Raw genomic sequence first — 19219 nt, 5'->3', positions numbered from 1 at the left:
GCTTTCTTTTAAAAGTAAAGCCTTTATTTAGCTTTTGTAAAGATTATACTGTACGCAATCCATAACTCCATGCTTGTTATGAGGAGAACGTGACAGAGGAAAGATAAAGAATGGAACAATGGAACGGAAAACGCATACACCAAAGAAAGATGTATTGTGCGAAATGGGATTTCACAGTAGAAAAGTCTCCCATATGACTGTGTGTAAAACGTATCATACTACACAGCTGATATTTTTAGTTTTCTTTTATATTAAATTTTCTACAAATAAATACTAAAAAAAAAACACTGGACATTGTGTTATGAAAATGTGTTTATCATTACAGACAAGTTGTATTGCTCTTTCATTGGAGAGAAGAGACAGGAGGCCACATTATTAAACATATACAGTACATAGTTCCTCACAGCTGTACATCACCTGGCTCTGGTAGATGTTTGCATTAAGCCACAAACCATGACTTTGAATGCAATCAGAGATGGCAGACTGCACCCCATTCACGCAACAAGCCTCTGGCAGCCTCTGTTGGTCATGTTGGGAAGTGCAAGTGTGGAAGCACATACAGACAGACATAATCTCCAGACAATGGATCAACAATATGAGGGTACTTGTTTGTTTTTTGCCAGATATCCTCAATGAAATCCACTCAATTCATGTCATGATAGGAAACTTTAAATGAAAATTGCTAAATATAACATTTTGAATAAAGACATTAGAAATTATATGTAGATCAGTGATAAATGGATTCCCAAAACCAGCAGTAACTAACTTGGTTCCACAAGAAAATATGACAAGAAAATATTTTGACTGGTTCATGTTGGTTATTTTTCTACTGACAGTCAATAACCAACATAATTTGAGAGGAACTTTCACCTCCTTTTTCAGATGCACTGTAATAATATTAATACGTTATTAAAGAAAACAAGAAATGATTACACATCCAGCAAACTAGACACCCTCATACACCGTTACCTGGACACACACAGGAGCTTAATAAGAGAACAAACATGTAGCCCTTTTCAACTATGATGTTCATCCCCCTTTATTAAAGATCAGAGCTGGGTTTTTTTTTAGTAGCTGCGTCCAAACATGGTGTAAAACTGGGCAGGCTTCTTGCAGTTGGCGCACACCTGATCAGGTTGCAGCTTCTTCAGGGGAGAGAAGGGGATACAGAGGCTCTTGGCTCCCATGGATGGAGCTCCAGGCTCCAGGTCCTGATCCCTGATAAAAAAAACAAGGGCACATCAATCTTAGCTGGTCAAAACTGGACAGGAACAATTATCACATTTTCCCATAACCCATTAATAAAAAGAGATAAATCATGGTAGGACTTTACAAAACACCTTGTTCAAAAGGATTTACAAGGAACCTTGCAGCGCAGAAGGTTTTCCATTCAGTGACTGCACATGACATGTACATTAAAGAAACAAGGCACCCTGATTTCGGTGGCATCTCCCTACAGTTTGAATGCAAACACCCTGAACTATTTATATTTTCCTAGATTAACCCGCCAAGGTTCGACTGTAAAGAAATTGACAGTGAAATACACATTGCTATTGTTTGAGCTACACACAGACTCAGGGCGAGACATTACACTTACTTTGTCGTGATTTTCTTGATGGAATCCTCACAGGGAATTTCTCCACAGAATGGGATCTGAACAACCTATAGAACAAAACAACAATAATGTTAATTTACTTGACTCAACTTACTGCAGAAATTAGAATGTATTGCACAGTGTTTAGGTTATGTTACTCACTTTGCCCTGGTCCAATTCTTTCTGGAAGTCTTCCATCGAGTCTGCAGCCACCATGTGTTTCTGCAGATCATCTGAAGCTCTGACAAACACACAGGTTTTGTTGTCTTAATACTGATCACATCTATTTTATAGCAATATAATGGCAGTTACAGATATAAATTATAGAATCTTTGTTTTCTGCATTTAATCCATCCCTTTTATACACAAGTAGTGAACACACAAATAGGGCGCAGGAGCACTGGGCAGCACTTATCTGTGCCTGAGGAGCAATAGTGATTGGGTATCTTGCTCAGGGAAAGGGATGCCAACCACCGGTTCAGGGATTTGAAATGCAACCGTCCGGTGAAACCATGTGGAAACTAGTTTTACCAGAAATTAACGGAAGTCACCTGCAACTAAGCACCTACTGGGTGATTACACTGGTGTCAATTAATTCTTTAGGAATGGGTTTAGTGCTAATTTTCCCCATTAACTTCCAAACAAATGTACTACTTTTTGCAACCAGGGTAGTCACCCCCTGGTGGGTATTCAATATATTCCCACTTCTGGTTTGTCTTCTAACCGCAAACCAGAAAAATGTCCACTATTTCGATTAAGATGTATGGGTGAAATTTAAATCTGTATCCAATCAGGAGAACTTCACAAAGAGGTGGTCTTTTCTGCTCCCGATGTTAGGGAGTGTTTTGATGAATCAATGCCACTTGATGTAGAAAGAAATGACAGGGAAATGTCAAATGAGTAGCTGATCTTCAACTACTTTGTCACAAAAATCCAGTGTCTGGTGAGTATACCGCAAGTCTGACTCTGACGTGTGGTGCTGTATCTCACTTGTTGAACAGGAAGCTCTGAATGTCCTCCAACATGGTGGCCAACTTCGTCTCCACCTCTGCCTCTGGAACGGTCATTTTTGCGCCCGTGTCTCTTCGCACTGCAACACACTGACACTGCTTCATGTCTTTAGGGCCTACTTCCACACGAATTGGAACTCCCTGGACAACAGACAGAAGTGTGAAATTTAATTTTTAAGTCATGGTCTGGCATTTAGGTGTTTAATATGCAAACAGTTGCTCCAATGCGCCATTTTTCCACCTCAGGTTATATTATCAATCAATCATGCTGTGATGGTAATAATGACCTTGAGCTCCCAGTGGTTGAACTTCCATCCTGGGGAATAATTCTCTCTGAGGTCACACTTCACCCTGATGCCAGCCTCCTGCAGCCTGCTCAGGTATTTAGAGCACTTGGCCAACAGCGCTGCCTTCTCCTCCTCTGGTAGGGAGGCTGTGATTCCACATGGGATTATGACAACCTGAAAAAGCATGAACAAGTTTTAGGTATGTAAATATTTTTTTCTATATGCCTCTGTGTTTATCTATAGCATATTTATGTCCATGTGTGAGAGTGAGCGAGAGAACCTACCTGTAGGCAGGCGACCCTAGGAGGAAGTACAAGTCCCATGTTGTCTCCGTGGACCATGGCGAGGACACCGATGGTCCTGGTTGTGAGTCCCCAGGAGTTTTGGTAAGCGTACTCCTTCTCGCCCGGCCTCTTGGGATCTTCAAATATGATCTCAAACATCTTAGAGAAGTTCTGGCCAAGATGGTGAGATGTAGCACCCTGAGGAAGCACAAGGAAATGACAACAGTGAAACGTCTTTTCATCTTTCTTTATAAATATTACCGTTACGAATGCATATGGATTTAGATGTGAAATTTACAAATACCTGAATGGCTCGGCCACTGGCAGAGATGAATGCCTCCACGGTGGTGGTGTAGTCTCCACCGGCAAACTTCTCCTTCTCCGTCTTCCTCCCTTTTACCACGGGTATCGCCATCAGCTCTTCATATACCCTGGCGTACAGTTCCAGGATCTGAAGAACCTAGTTACACACAAAATCCAATAAAAGATCACCTTTAATACAGTAGAAGTGTTGCCTGTACTATACTTCACAACATCCTTACATCCTTTTTATGCGTTATATTAACGTCATTACTGTGTTCATTACTTCCTCTGCCTCCTCTTTGGTGGCAAACGCTGAATGTCCCTCCTGCCACAGGAACTCACGTGTCCTCAGGAAGGGCTGGGGGTGTTTGAACTCCCACCTCTAAAGGGAGGAAGAGCAGAGTGAGGAAGGATAAAACCAGCAACTGTAGTGCCTTTTATTATCAACCTATAAAAAAAGTACAATAGTGTTGATGTGATGTGAAAAAAAAAAGGAAACCGACCACAACGTTACACCACTGGTTGAGTTTGATTGGCAGGTCTCTGTGGGACTGGACCCATTTGGCATAGGCTGGGTACATCGCTGAAGTAAACAAAGACAGAGGTTCATGCCAGCACCACAGAACAGCAAGTCCTCACTTATAGCTTCACGAAATCCAGTACTACAACATTATGATTGACAAAGGTTTTCTGGTTCTCACCTGTCTCACTGGTGGGTCTGACAGCAATGGGCTCTGCTAGCTCAGTTTTTCCTGACCGAGTTACCCAGGCAACCTAACAGGACAGACAGATTAATAGATTATTGCGAATTTAAAAACATTTTTTATACTAAATTATTTCCCAATTTTCCCCCAGAAGGGTCATGTTTACCTCTGGGGCAAAGTCTGCGATGTGAGACTTTTCCTTCTCAAGGGCAGCCTGAGAAACGAACATGGGGAAGTAGCAATTCTCCACACCCAGTTTCTTTATTTCCCGGTCAAAGAAATCCTTAATCGACTCCCAGATGGAGAAGGCCCAGGGCCGCAGCACATAGCAGCCGCTAACATCATAATACTCAATCATCTCTGCTTTAGTGATGACCTTAAGGAGGAACAGCAAATACAGAAATTAAACTAGTCACTGTGCAACACATAAGCACAGGACAAAATGAGTATAAAAAAATAACTGTATAAAGAAGAACAATTACAGTCATCAAGAAGTAGAAAATCAGATCTACATTTATTAAACTCACCTGAGAGTACCAGTCAGCCAAGTTCTCCTCTTTCTTGGCCTCCAAACCCAACCTGACAAGAGAAGGACAGATAAGAAAAATGAAATGCTCACCTCAAACATACTGTTTTACAGTATTAGTATTGTACAAATATTTTACTGCACATGTACATTTACATACCTGTGAACAAAACATACACATGTCCAGTTGTAACTACTCTACTCTTAAAACTACTAACACACAGTCACTACAAACCTAACCAGCCATGCACAGCCAGTAAACCAGTTTCCTGGTGCTAACAAAACAATGAAATGGAACAATAGTATCTTTATTTAGTTCTGATCTGAGGAACAAATTATTTATGTACTTTTTGCATCTTGCATCAAAAAAACAGTTTGACAGAAATTCAAAATCAAAGGGAACTATTGTCTCCATTCACTGTAAGCATAAAAACAAGAAAAATACGTTTTTAGCCATGCTAGCAGCTCACGTGTTTGTACATGCTCACATACTAATGCGTATAAAGTATAACACTTAGTGTTTTCACAATCTTAGTTTAGCATGCAGGCTAGAATCTCCATGGTTCGCAGCCATTTGATCATAAAGCACAGTGAAGTTTTGACCCGTCAGTGGCACTTAAGTGAGAGTCGGTTAATGATTACAATTCATCCTCAGTAAAACCATGAATATTCCTACCAAAGGTCATAATACATCTAATAAAACTCAAGACATTTCACTAGACCAGAAAAAAAAGTCGACAGAAAATGTGGGATTCATTTTCTGTGGACCATGAATGTTTGTACAAAATATTTTCGGCTAAAGTCCCATAGCTAGAGAATGGCTAAAATAAGCAGTGGTGCAGTGCGAGCAATCAAACTTTAAACCCAAGGCTGACAGCACACACCAGACAAGCATAACAAACGCACAGCAACCATTTAGACTCACCAAATCGATTATAAAAATGCTCTTCGGTTATATATCTACAGCAGCTTATAGTCGTGCTTACAGATGATCCAGCTTCAGTATCCAAGTAATAAAGAGTAGCAGTTAAACAACACTGAATTGAAGTTTGCACTTCTTGAATATTGGGGTACCACCTTTATGCTGTTGTCGTCCACAAGACTCCAGCATTTAAAAAGACAAAACAAAAAAGGCAAAAAGATTCTCCAGATTCTACCGAGAACTGCACAATTACTGTCGCCACCTGTGGGTGGCCAATTTATGTATTTCATCTAAAAAGCTGGGCAATTATAGATTCATGTCCTAGTTCCAATCTGCTTCACTAGGATTCAAGAAAGCACAGACTTTTGCAGCCTTCTGCACTTTCTTCTATATCTGTCCAGCCAAAACTGTGAATAAGATGTAAACTTGTTTTGTGTTTAGTCTGAACACACAATTAAAAAAAAAGTCCGCATGACGACTTTTTATTGAGTCATTCTGAACATATGTCAATTTCTGGGTAACATCTGCACTCATGGACACTGAAAGAACGGTCTAGATGAAAAGTTGACTTCAGATGCAAAAAGTAAAACAATAATTTGCTCCTCATATATATATATATATATATATATATATATATATATATATATATATATATATATATATAAAAAACATTTTTCCAACCAAACATTATTTGGTGTTTAGTAATGAATGTCCGGATCTACTTCTTGATTTCTCTTTTCTCTTCTGTCCAGTCTCTCACCGTGTTTGTTTCTTGGATCCCTGCCCATCTCCTGAGCCTCCTGCTGCTCCTGACGACTCCTTGCCCTGACCACCTTTCTCTCCTTTACCCTTCTTGCCTCCTCCTGCTCCTCCTCCCTGTTTCTCAGACTTGTTTTCCTTCTCCTTGCGGTTTTTGTCCTCTCCCCCAGTAGCTCCAGCAGCAGCCACTGGTTTGTAGTCCTCTCCAGTAAGAGTCTTGTATTGGCTCTTCAGGTCCAGCAGAGTCTTGACTGCTTCATCCACCTTATCCTGAAATAAGAACAAGTTGTTTTTTCTCTCCATCGCTTAAAACTAAAAGCTGAATTGTATGCTTAACTGACTGGTGCCTTACCTTGGGAGCCTTCTCAGACTTCAACTTTCTCACCAGCTCCCCCTGCTGGGCCACCTGGGAGAACAGCTCCTGGGCCTGTGGAGGAGAACTGGACTGGGTTGTTGGGGTGCTGGATGGGCTAGCTGGGGCTTGAAGACCTGGTTTGTAATCCTGTCCAGTCTGCTGTTTGTACTCTGCCTTTAGAGCCAAAAGCTCCTTCACTGCAACGTCTACCTGATCCTGATGAATGGTCAGAATGAAGAGAACCACATTGTCAAAGCAGCAGTAAACATGAGCACAACGATATTCAACACAACAAACAGTCTCAAGGTAGGTGAATTAACTGAGGCCTCACCTTTGGGGCTTTTCCAGTCTTCAGTTTCCTCACCACCTCTCCCTGTTCTGCAACCTTCTCATAGAGGTTGGTGGCAGCAGGGGCAGAGCTGGGGCTGCTCTGGACTGGAGCAGCAGGGGCGGTTTTCTGGGCTGGAGCAGGGGTGGCGGTTTTCTGGACTGGAGCAACTCCAGGCTTGTAGTCCTGGCCCGTGAGCTGTTTGTACTCTGCCTTCACAGCAAGCAGCTGTTTCACTGCTTCATCCACCTGGTCCTGGAGGAAAAAAAGGAATGAATGATACCATTACTACATAGCAGTTCTTATAATCATGCAATGGTGGGACACTGTTGTAAAAAGCACATGGGTAAAATATTTGCACTAGACAGTAAAAATATAGTCCATTTTATAGGGAAATTTAGTGTTATATTATATCAATTTATTTGTCATTGTTTATTTATTAAAACATCAACTTTGTTATCTATTTGATTCATAGCTCAAGCTGTTTCTCCATCATGATCAGCCTGACTTCTTGAATGAGGACTAATCTTAAAAAACAAGAAATGTGTAGATAAATGTTTTTAAAACTTGTGAAATAATAATAAGCTACTAGTTATGTGATAATTAATGATTATGACTAACAGTGATTTTTAGCATCAAACTAATAATCATATATTCTCTATGCCATGGGGGTTTAATAAGCACTGTTTTCTTCTCACTGCCATGCTGCTTATGGATACCTTGGGAGCTTTCTCAGACTTTAATTTCCTCACGACCTCCCCTTGTTGTGCAACACGCTCATAAATGGCCGAAGAAGAGGAAGAGTTGGTGGCAGGGGACGTAGTATGGGAGGCGACGGTGGTTGGGGTCATCCCTGGTTTGTACTCCTGACCGGTCAGTTTCTTAAACTCTGCCTTTAGACCGAGGAGCGTCTTCACTGCTACATCAATATGGTCCTGGTATCATCAACAAACCAACTTGTTGTTGCAAGTGATTTACGGATAAGCATAAGTGACATGCAAATGGCACGGGGACACGAGAATTTACTTGACAAGTGCTTGTGAACATGGAAAATGATGGGATAAATTACTCAATATCCATCAATGGACAAATAAATTGGCACACGGGGGATGATTGAACACATAGATGTGGACATGAACTGTGAATGCACAAGCAGTTAATGGACAAATAGTTGGTTGGCTAAATGAATGATTACCTTTGGTGCCTGCTCTGCCTTCAGTTTCCTGACCAGGTCACCCTGCTGAGCAACACGGGTGAAAAGACAGGTACTGGTGTTGACTGAACTTGTGTGTGCAGGAGGAGCTGAGGCAGGAGGGGCCATGCCTGGCTTGTAGTCCATACCCGTCTTTTCCTTAAACTGAGTCTACAAAAACAGAGAAACAATGATATGGAAAATCGTTAAGATGATTAATAGTAAGTGTATGTATATGCAGTTTAATTCTGATTTACTTAAAGCTGAAGCACCTTCAGAGAAAGAAGTAGCTGAACTGCTTTGTCCACTTCATCTTTTGGGGCTTTGGCAGTCTTCAGCTGGCGGACAGCTTCACCCTGAGCTACAATGCTGGAGAACAGGTCACTGGCTGAAGTGGAGGCAGGCACTGCGGCAGCAGCTGATGCAGCCTTTGTGGGAGTGGCAGTCTATGATGAAATAAGCAATGCAGTGTTATTTATAAAGCAATTTTGACAAATTAGATTCAAGGTTCTTTATAGAGACATTAAAAATACAGGAGACAAATGTTAATCTGTTATCCTTTTAATGTTTAAACAATTTTCCTTGAGTCTTGCATCACTGTTACAGTAAACAAGTAATAAAAGGTTTAAATATGTCAAATAATAGATCATAGAAGAAAAGATTATGATGGAATAGAAAAAGGTTAGAATAGAAAGGTTTTCAAAGTAAGGTATCATTACAGGTGAAAGAAAACACTGCTGATTATTGGTTTATAACTGAAATGGGGTTTTCTTCAAAAGCACTCACTGTGTTGCTAGTGGTCTGGTTCTTGCTCTTATCCTTGTCCTTGGACCCAGCAGTTGGCATTTCCTTGGTGTGACCATCAGGGATGTAGAGAAGGACACAGGGACTCTCCTTACAGCTGTTGGGACTACAGAGGTTCACCACACTTAGACACAGAAACAGCAATGAGCAGTTTATATCTGGTATTAACATCTGTCTAGAGAGACCCAACCACAAGTTCACAGCATTAAATAAAACTGCTCAAACAGTGCATCAATAGGCATCTTGAATGAGTGTCCTGTCCACTTGTTGGACTTGTGACTTTGCTTCATCTGCACTGATTTTAAATATGCACTGACATGTCTGGTGAGGGCAACAAAACATCCAAACTGTATAGATTATAGAGCATCTGTGTGTCTGCGTGAAAAACCCGTGAATCAAAGCCCTATTCACACTGCTGCAACATGAAATAAGATTTAACTGTTAAAAAAAAGAAAGCATGTGATGATCAGTGGTCATATTGTGGCACTGGTGACAAATGAATCAATGGCTCCTAATAAGTGAAAAAATTCAGTTCACTGTGAAATCAGCAGCTCAGAGGCCATCAGTCTCTCATGTGTCCTGAGGACAAATTGCATTCATGCATGCTAAGTGAAGCGGCCACTAAACCTCCTCTGAATGTTGTTTTTCTCAGCAGATCTGAGGACCCATTCGGCACGCATTGGGAGAAGTTACATCTATACTTAGGTGTGCCACGATCACTAGGAAGAGATGATATAACAGGTCTGAACGGGGTTACAAATGGGCTCCTCCCCCTCACCTGACAGGCTCATAGGGCTGGTCACAGATGTAGAAGCCTCGTCTCTGAAGCTGAATGATGTCACCTTTCTTCAGGTTCTTCAGGCAGGGATCTCCCAGCATCTTCTCCTCCAACTGAAAGAATGAGGTAGTCAAAAATAAAATGATAAATTTAACCAAAGCAAATGTAGTATGCAATCAGACTTGAAACGTGTGAATGTACAAAGACCTTGCTGTTTTTATTGATGAATTCTTTAAAGTCATCATCTTTGGTGATGACAGCTTTAGAGATGAGAGGCTGGTAGTTGATGCAAATGGTGTGCAGGAGCGGGGCACTGTTAGTTTCGGCAAGCCATGTGATCTTTGTTGTCTTCTTAAAGTCCTTATTGTCCAGGTTGAGACGAGCCGCCATGGAAACGACCTTACCGTCCGCCCCTCTGAGTGGTGAGAAGGGGTGAAAACATGAAAGGTGTATCATAAAGTTAACGTGATAGAATTAACGATTGTTAACAACTACATGGATCATCTGAGAATCGACCACACGTACTTGTTGATCTTGGTGATGATGAGGTTGCCCCAGTTGATGAAGGTGACCAACTCGCCCTCAGACAAAGTCTCAGCATCTGCACCTTCAATAAAAACTCGTGGTCCATACCACACATCCTTCATGCCCACTTCGGTGTTCTGGAGGGACACAAAAATGTATGTTTTTTTCCCCCCATATTCTCACGGCATTTGACATAAAATATCTAAAACCAGTACAATGGTTCTTTGATTCAAAAATAATATTGAAAAAGGAAAGAGATGACGAACCTTGGGGTGCTTGGCTACTTGTTTCATTTCCTCTACAGCCTCAGGGATAGATACAGGAACAGAATAGGAGGCAGACAGAGCCGTGTATCTGGGCGCAACTGGATCAATAACCTAATATACATACACACACAAACATACACATATGCACAGACATGAAAAAACAGAGACAAAACAGGTCAGTGAAATAAGACAACTGATATTTTATGACATGACCACAAATAAATTCATGAAAAGAAAAAAAGCTGAAAAAAAAGACAGGTTTATTCAAAACAGACAAAAAAAAAACCAACAAGACAGACAAGTGGAGAAAGAAAAAGCTGATTACATGGATAATTCATGTCTGTTTGCAGGTGGGAAAACAAGCCTTTGTTCAGCTGCTTAATCAGCCTCCATCCTTTTCCACTATTTTACCAGCCAGCTTGACAAAAGCATGAATGATTTGCACTTAACAGATAGTTTCATCACAGTGTTGTTCATATTATACCAGACCACTACGTTCAACAGGTGGATGCTGCCAAATCATCTTAGAGCATCAAATATATGGTTCTACATTAGATATTATACTTCACTCCCTGCAACTAGTGGCAGTGATTTAGGAAATCAAATGTGAAGCACTTCATTAACATACATGTTTTACACAATAAATTAAGTGAATGTAGACATTGAAATTCTCAGCTGCTGGCTCAAAAAGCTGCAATGGCATCTCAGGAAGGAGGAAAGTGCAGAGATGGAGAGGAAGGCATGAAGAGTGAGGACCAGAGTTCCCTATCAAGGGTGTTTGAATTTTGGTTTTGGCCCAATGCTTTCAAATATGATAACCAATCTTTGTAAGTGGTCAGAGGAAATACATCCTTAAGGGTTTTATATTAAAAGGGTATAAGATAAGAGGGATGTGAATTATACAGTTGTTTTGAGCCTTTTTTGACCCTCAAACTGCAGAAAACCAACCCCACACAAAAGTCTCTTCTTATTTGTGATTTTCAGCAACACCAACTTAACACAAAAGTGATCCATCAATTCATGTTTCTATCAAATACCAATTCTTCTGCCATGACATAAGGTGAGTATTTACACTGGGGCCCAAATCAGAAATGCTGTCCCAAACCCAAAACAACTACTTTCCTAAGCATATTCAGGCAAAAAGGAAACAAAAAAGTATGAGGGCAACGCTGAAGGGGAGGGAGTGGAGCACTTAGGTTACAGGCCACAGGAGTCTTGTTCTAAGTCACACGATCCTGTATATACGAATATATTTCTATGGGAAAATTATCGTTTTAAGCAACACTAGTGTTAATGAATAGCAACCACCGCTAATATGGCATTTTGGCAGAGCCCCCGTTACCCGGTTTATTAAAAAAAAAAAGCCTCACATTATTATTCTGGAATTTTCTTCAGTATCCTACACAAAGACAAATGCATCAGAGAGCTAGTAGAAACTCACAACTTGTCTGTCCTTATGCTTCTCCTCTTTGTTCCTCAACAAGTGACTTATCTTTTAGAAACCACTTCCTATTCCTATACAGTAGAGTCATACTATCGGCCAGTCTAAATATCGGTTGGGCTGGTAAAATAGTGAAGGCTACAGGCAGACTTTAAGATAAACCAGCCATGATGAAAGCCAAGAAGGAATGGGTGGAAATGAGAAAGGCTAAGATGAAGAGGAGGAGTAAGAGGAGGTGGTGGAGGAGGAGGAGTACCTTCAGACAGCTAATTGGCAGCTTGGAAACAGAAGAGTGAGATGCTGTTCAATGTCAGATATAAAAAGGAAGGAGGAAGAGAAGGAGGATAAAGGTAGGGAGGAGACACAATTACACAGAATGGACTGACAGTTTCTACTTATCATTCCAACTTGCGGTGTTTGCTTTTCAGGCTCTATTGTTATTATTTTTTTGCCCTTTACTTTTTATTTAAAACCAGGCGGAGGGAATGTAAATGAAAGTTGGTGGGCTGTTCTCCAATTGAAAATGTAAGGCATACATACAAACACTACATATGGTATAAATTCACATTGTCCAAGGTTAGTTTATCCCATCGACAATTAAAGGGTGATCCAGCTACACACATAAATCATGGTTTTCCAGGTATGTGTTTCTTAAATTGCCTTAATACTGGACCATGCAAAATGAACAATATTTAATTGCCCTCATCTACTGTTCAAGTAACACCTTCAAGTGGATGTGAAAGGGAATGAAACTTGGCTGGGAGGAGAGAGTTAGTTAAACATGCATAGGAGGCTTCTTCAAAAACAGAAGCAGATGTTAGTTCCTGTTTCTCAAACTTAACACAACCATGACTTTCTGGAAAATCATCAGTCTACAAATCAGCCAGAACATAAATCTCAAGTAGTACTCGTTTGCTATGACGAGGATAAAACCTACTGGATCTCACTCATCAGGTTTACACCTTCTACCTGACTCAGGGATGAAGCAGCAAGAGCCAGCGAGGACATACCACACAAGCAACACTAACGTCCACACAGATGAAAATGAGTGACGACACAATATGTATACACACTGTTGGGTGTGAAATGAAGCAGCGGTGTTGGTTTGTGATGTTTTCATTGTTACTAGGGACAATATGAAGGGTGACAGTGGAGTAATGGGGGTCGGGGAAGGAGGTGGCAAATTAAATGTATTGAACAGAAATTAGAGATGCAAAGCAGAAAGAAGCCATGCCAGCAGTCACAGCCGAGCTCTGAAACTTACATTCAGTGTGCACTTTCATGCATCATATTTTATTTTGATCCAATTATTAACCCATTATTGAACCCAAATATTTGTTGTGGCAATGTTTACCTGGTAAATTAATTGAGTCATAATAAAATAAATAAGGAATGAAGAGTTCAGTTTAGGTTTAAAAAACATTATCTTCGATTGTCTAACTTCACTGGCCAAGCAAGATGATCTTTTTCTTAAAAAAAAAAAAAGAACAAAAGAAAAAGAATCTATTACTGATCACTGGATTCAAACAATGAGACGTTGGTATGAGACTTACCTTCTTATTAAAAGCCCAGATCTTGTCCCACTCCATGTTCACCACAGACCGCGATCCTCCCTAGAAAGAGAAAAAAAGAATATAATTTCTTGTATTTCATGGATATCACATAAAGGATACAGCATTGTGACTTACTGCTGGCATAAAATACACCATCCTGATGTTCAAAACAGTATGTTTTAAGCCAATACTTAGAGCAATCCCCCACACTAACACGTTGTACCGAGTGCACCGACTGAACGAAAGGGAACCATTTATTCTGAGCTAAACTGGCTAATTGGAAACAATTTCATTTATTATTGTTATTGTGCACTCAGATTTAAATGAAACTCACTAAAAAACAGAAGATGTAAGAATTATTTAACATAAATCTATGTTGCATATTTTGATTACAACTAGAGTTAGATGTACCTGGGCTGCTATGAACTGTTTCAGACCCTCCACAGTCATTCCTCTCCTCAGGACTCCTCTAACAGTGGGGAAGCGAGGGTCATCCCTGGGAGGAGTCAAAAAGAGAACATGGAAGTAAGAAAGGAAAAACATAAAAAGAACAGAAGAACAGGAACGCAGTGAGAATTTACATATACCTACCATCCATCAACGTATCCCTGATCGACAAACCAGGTGAGCTTCCTCTTGGAAAGCACCGTGTTATTGAGGTTGAGTCTGGCATATTCCCAGATGTAGGGTTTCCTGAGGCGCAGCGCATCGATTATCCAGTAGAACTGCTCGTCGCGGTCGTGGTACTCAGTGGTCCTGAGAGCATGGGTCACACCCTCCAAGCTGTCCACAATGGGGCAGGCAAAGTCGTATGTTGGGTAGACACTGCAGGGAAAGACATGGACCTCTTTCACAATGAAATTCCATAAAATATTTAAATAATCCAACAATGAATGGAAATACTCAATATACATTTTTGAAGAAATTTGCCCTGGGATTGCTGCGTTGAATTTGTATGAAGATATAACTTAATTTTAACAGTCACTGTGAAAAATCTGCAGAGGTCATGAAAGGGCTTTTAACAAAGTTTCTATGTCAAAAGTACATTTCACTTCATTTAAGTAAGAAACGGTCTTTGAAGAAAGTTGAATATTTTTTGAAGGTATAAAATATTCCAAAATTCTGTGCCTGATACTGAGTGAAGACTGAATAATGTCCAAATTGAGCTGAACATAAGTTTGAATGTTAAAGAATGTGGAGCTAATTAAAGGGGAGCAAAAGAGCTCCTTCAGATACAGAGCAAGAACCACTTCATGAAGCTCCACTTCCCACAGTTTGAGAACCATGGCTCTAAGGTGTTAAACCAAAAAATTGCTGTTCTTAAACTTTTTTCAAGAATAGGAATTCCAGTACTTGTAGTTCTTTCCGGTGCGGGGGTGGCTCTGGTTCTTGCAACGGTACAGGGTGGGGTCTCTCATGCAGCCATTGTTGGACTTCATGTCAATCTTGGCCCTCATGCAACAAGTCTGACCAAACTCTGTTCCAGCTTTCATCTCGGACCACATCTTCATGTTCTGCTCCAATGCTACAAAGGAGAGATAGAGGTTTCATATTACAGCTTTAGACAGCTCAGTCGTTTTCATCATAAAGCTTCAGTTATCCCCTTGACTGGTAATGGTACTGCCGTCTCTGTGCGTACTGTTATCTCTGCATTTCGAATCAACACGCTGCTCCCTCTCCTGTTTCATCTGTTCAGGCGGTGTGTTGTCGATGTAGGCCTTGCCCTCAGTTAGCAGCTGCTCAGCAAATACCATGATTTTGGGGAAATGGTCGCTTGTGTAGGTAAATTGGTCAGGATGAATCTGAAGCATGGAAACATCTTCCAGGATCACCTGAAGAAGGGTGCGGGAAAACAGATTTGTATTGCTATTTCTTTTGATTTAAATAATAATACAAACACCAAAAAACAGATTGTAAAATCTAAAACAGAAATGTTTTAGAAAGTAAACAACTATCTTTGCTATCTGTGTAATTTATCACCTTCTCAAAGTCCTCCTTTTCCTTATCTGGGTTGGTGTCATCGAAACGCATGATGAGCTTGCCTTTGAATGTCAGCTGGTAGTGCTGGTTGAGCAGAGCAGCCTTGGCATGACCAATATGCAGGTATCTAAAGAGTGAAAAAATGTCCTGTTAAGATGGGAACCAAACTCCTACTGCACACACACAGGGTGAAGACCAGATTATAAACACAAAAAATCCCTAAATCCAGAGCAAGACTCACCCACTCGCCTCAGGAGGGAATCGAACCACCACCTTGCCCACCTCAGCTCCTGGCAAATCAACAAACTTTCCAACATCCTGCTTCTTCTCACTTGACTGATGAACAGAGACAAAAATGTATTTTTTCATTTATTGAATTCTAAAATTTGAAAGTTTCAAAACACTGATCTCTAACATCAATCAATATGAATATCAGTGACCCCATTCAGACCAGGTAATACCTCCAATCACAGGTGGACAGAGCCAACTACAGGTCTGAATGCTTCCTCAATGCTTTAAAAACACATTCAATTACATGCGTAAAAGGAAATCTGTTCTCAAGCTACAGCGAAGACCACTTACTCAGCTGACATCTTCTGACCTACAGCAGTTGAACAATGAACCACAAATATTTTAACATTTTCCGGAAGCCTAATAAGTCAGTGGCTGCCTTCTTCACTTTCTGCAGATAATTAAAACCTCAATCCATCTCCTGTATAGCACATTTATTGTGACAGTTTTCTTTTCTTGTTGATACGTTTCCAGTACCAAACACAGTTCTCTAAATGTAAACTATTAGTTGTTCAATCTATTTAAGAAAGGTTAACTTACACTGGATTTGTTTGCTGATGGTTTCTTAGCAGTGTACTTGTTGCTAACAGCGGAAAAGGCAACCTGTGAGCTCAGGAAAGAGAACCAGCGATTGATGTGGGAGAAGGATTTTCCCTGGCTGGACCATTCCTCATGACCTGCAGACAAAACATGCACAACCTGTAGAGTTACATTTCACCCACTTACCTGTAGAAATACACACTAAAGAAGGGGTCACCAACCTTTAATATATATATAATATCTTTCTTGACTCTTTTGTATGAATGAGCACATTTGCATTTTGCTCAAAATCACATATAGTTTTGCACAAATTATCAATTCTTTAATATTTGGTAGCGTGGGATGTACAGTAATCCTACAGCTCGGAAAGACATGTAGTGAGAAGCTGGCTTGAAGCAGACATAGAGGTACATCCTGGATGGCACTGACCTTTCAAGGCGGCCCAGACAGAGAGGTCAGCTAGGGTGACCGCATGTCCGACCAGGAAAGTTCGCAGGGAAAGGACTTTATCCAAATTACCCAGTGCCTCAGTCAAACCAGGCTGACCACACAGATGACGAGCGCTGAACTCCAACCAGTGATCGACCTGCAGACACCAAACAGAACGTGAAATGACAGGCAAGAACCCCCTGCAAAATCTCAAACACATACACACATACGCACCTCAGTCTGCTCCATCATGTTGGCTCCATAAAGGCCAAGAGCTGGAGCCACTCGAGCCAAGTAACGACTGATAGAGTTGGCATCATTGAACTCGATCGCACTGAGGGAGGGACAGAGAACACAGTTGACACATCAGTAGTAGAAACTAATTACGTGATATAATGCAAAACCCCTAATGCATTTATGACACTGCGTGTTGGCACACAGAAGGGTCAAGGAGCTTGAATTTAAATGAAAAAGTGTGTTACATACTCGGAGACATGAAGGCGGTTGTCTTTGCCTTCTTCCACCGACACTGGCACACTGCTCTTCACATGCTCTGCTGCCAGAAGAGCCCCTGCAGGATGGACAGTGTTTGTAAGTGCATGTTGTAATTTGACATATACATGGTAGATCTCTTTAAACCAGCTTCAGCCTAGAGTAACCAGAAGTGCTTTACATTCAAGAATGACGGACACATTTCATAGGCATCTGGAAAACCTGTTGAACTGGTCCAGTCATGCAATTTCAATGCTCCCTCTGGCATTTCGTTTTACTATAACCAACCTGTAAGTTTTGTCTCAACCTGCCTCAAAGCTCTACATCATATTGAGTAACCTTAAGTCAAATGTTCTGTTTTTGTACTTCTACAATCTAACATTACTACCATCTTCTGAAGTTAGAAAACTTCCTCTCTACCCAGTCTGACTTTGCATTACCAAGCAGGAAGTAATTAAGTAATTTATTTGGCTTTTACTCCATTTTGTTACTGCATTAGAAGTTTCAGAATTACATTCCCTTGTCCTTTTAGCACTCCACATGAGAGAACACTTTAAAAAGTATTTTTTACTCTGCAAAACAACCTACTAACCTACAACAACTAAATACTTACATAAATTGTATGACGTATTATTTTTATATTTTTCTATAATTTCAAAGATCTGGCATGGAGCAACTATGCGACCACACTATTTCCTCGGGAATTAATAATGTATTCTGGTAAAACTATGTGTTGTTATCATATCACTGGGGCAACAGGAATATTGCTAAATTGCTTAGAAGATGTTTTTATTCCTTCATGGACATTCAGAGTGCTTTATGTTCAGAAAAAAGAAGACCATAACAACACAATCAGCACCCGCCCAACGCTCCACGTTTCACGCTTGCATCAGCCAGCAGCGTTCACCGCAAAACGCACCGTGGCGCTGCTTCATCATCAACCGCCACGACATGTCACTGAATTAGCTTTCACTGGTAGAAAGGCATTACACCATTTCACACAGACATTACGCATAATGAATGTACACCCTCTTGTTGGTAGAGTTCGATGAACACGAGTGTCACTGCGAAGATAACAGGGAATATTTACGTCCACGTAGTGAGTTGTAAGTGCCACGACGGCATGCTTGCTAGCGCTAGCTTGCAGGGTATGAACATACACAACCCAGCTGTGAAAGTAACCCTTCCCATTTGGTCTGACATGGACATAATGACGTCCAGTTTCCATATATAGGTCAAGTTTCAGGCGTTGCTGTTCTGCTAAACTCCATCACTATTTCTTAATTCGTAGTAATATTTAATTTCTCCACATTTCCATGCTTTTCAATTAGACTGGTTTCAATAGAACTAAAGTTATATAATCCTATGCATTTATTTTCGCAGTTTTTCTATTGTTGTTATGTCATACACGCTGGATTACAGGGAAATTCCAGCAACTGTAGAATTGGCTTACTAGTTTTTTGCCAGAAAATATTAACGCACTCAAACAAATATTAAATTAAAAAAAATGTTCCCGTAAACACTGTCACAACAGTCTGACACGTAGCAGCCCCTCACTAGCCCTGGCCTCTGTGTTACCGGAGCTCACATGGAGCGCAGGCTGCTGCAACTCACCGAGAGGCGGATTGCTTGTGTTGATGATGAGGTTTAACGCCATAGTGTAAAGTTCTTCTTTAATACACCTGGTGACGCCTTTACCAAGCCAGCAAGAGCCTACAGACTGAGGAAGAGGAGGACAGGACAACAAATACCCACACCGACTGCTCACGACTGGGAGAGAGACACAAGTAGCCAAGCACGTTGAGGGTTTTTGAAGGCTTACCAACAACCACGAGGAGCAACACTGCCACCAACCG

The 19219-nt window shown here is 40.8% G+C and overlaps 1 protein-coding gene across 2 annotated transcripts; it reads right to left on the bottom strand.

Moving 5' to 3' along the window:
- Positions 1–299: 299 nt before the first annotated feature.
- Positions 300–19149, bottom strand: eprs1 (glutamyl-prolyl-tRNA synthetase 1). Of its 2 annotated transcripts, XM_044029516.1 has the most exons (35): positions 18978–19149; positions 17358–17442; positions 17106–17205; positions 16872–17028; positions 16443–16579; positions 15853–15947; positions 15612–15738; positions 15271–15463; positions 14985–15156; positions 14223–14456; positions 14043–14127; positions 13632–13691; positions 10638–10748; positions 10372–10508; positions 10054–10261; positions 9847–9959; positions 9051–9174; positions 8537–8710; positions 8268–8435; positions 7792–8007; positions 7076–7327; positions 6742–6960; positions 6391–6659; positions 4710–4761; positions 4349–4558; positions 4180–4252; positions 3982–4061; positions 3761–3860; positions 3480–3637; positions 3176–3373; positions 2892–3065; positions 2585–2745; positions 1757–1835; positions 1598–1662; positions 300–1218 (listed from the first exon to the last, which is right to left on the bottom strand). In XM_044029516.1, the coding sequence occupies exons 1-35, from the start codon at positions 19018–19020 to the stop codon at positions 1068–1070; spliced, it is 4980 nt and encodes a 1659-aa protein (XP_043885451.1). In that variant the 5' UTR covers positions 19021–19149; the 3' UTR covers positions 300–1067. The 2 variants fall into 2 exon arrangements, with proteins under 2 accessions (XP_043885451.1, XP_043885452.1); XM_044029517.1 differs by lacking the exon at positions 7792–8007 and having other exon boundaries at positions 18978–19148.
- Positions 19150–19219: the final 70 nt, after the last annotated feature.

The sequence above is a fragment of the Solea senegalensis genome, linkage group LG7 (assembly GCF_019176455.1).
Source record: "Solea senegalensis isolate Sse05_10M linkage group LG7, IFAPA_SoseM_1, whole genome shotgun sequence".
Taxonomy (NCBI): domain Eukaryota; kingdom Metazoa; phylum Chordata; class Actinopteri; order Pleuronectiformes; family Soleidae; genus Solea; species Solea senegalensis.
The sequence above is the reverse complement of the archived record's forward strand: the minus strand, read 5'-3'. Positions and strand labels throughout refer to the sequence as shown.

Excerpts from the sequence above, each read along its gene's own strand:
- eprs1 (XM_044029516.1), bottom strand. The coding sequence starts at position 19,020 with ATGGCGTTAAACCTCATCATCAACACAAGCAATCCGCCTCTCG. Across the intron at positions 10,509-10,637 it reads AAGTAGCCAAGCACCCCAAG|AACACCGAAGTGGGCATGAA; the intron begins GTTCGTCATCTC and ends GTGTCCCTCCAG. Across the intron at positions 4,762-6,390 it reads GGATCCAAGAAACAAACACG|GTTGGGTTTGGAGGCCAAGA; the intron begins GTGAGAGACTGG and ends TTCTCTTGTCAG.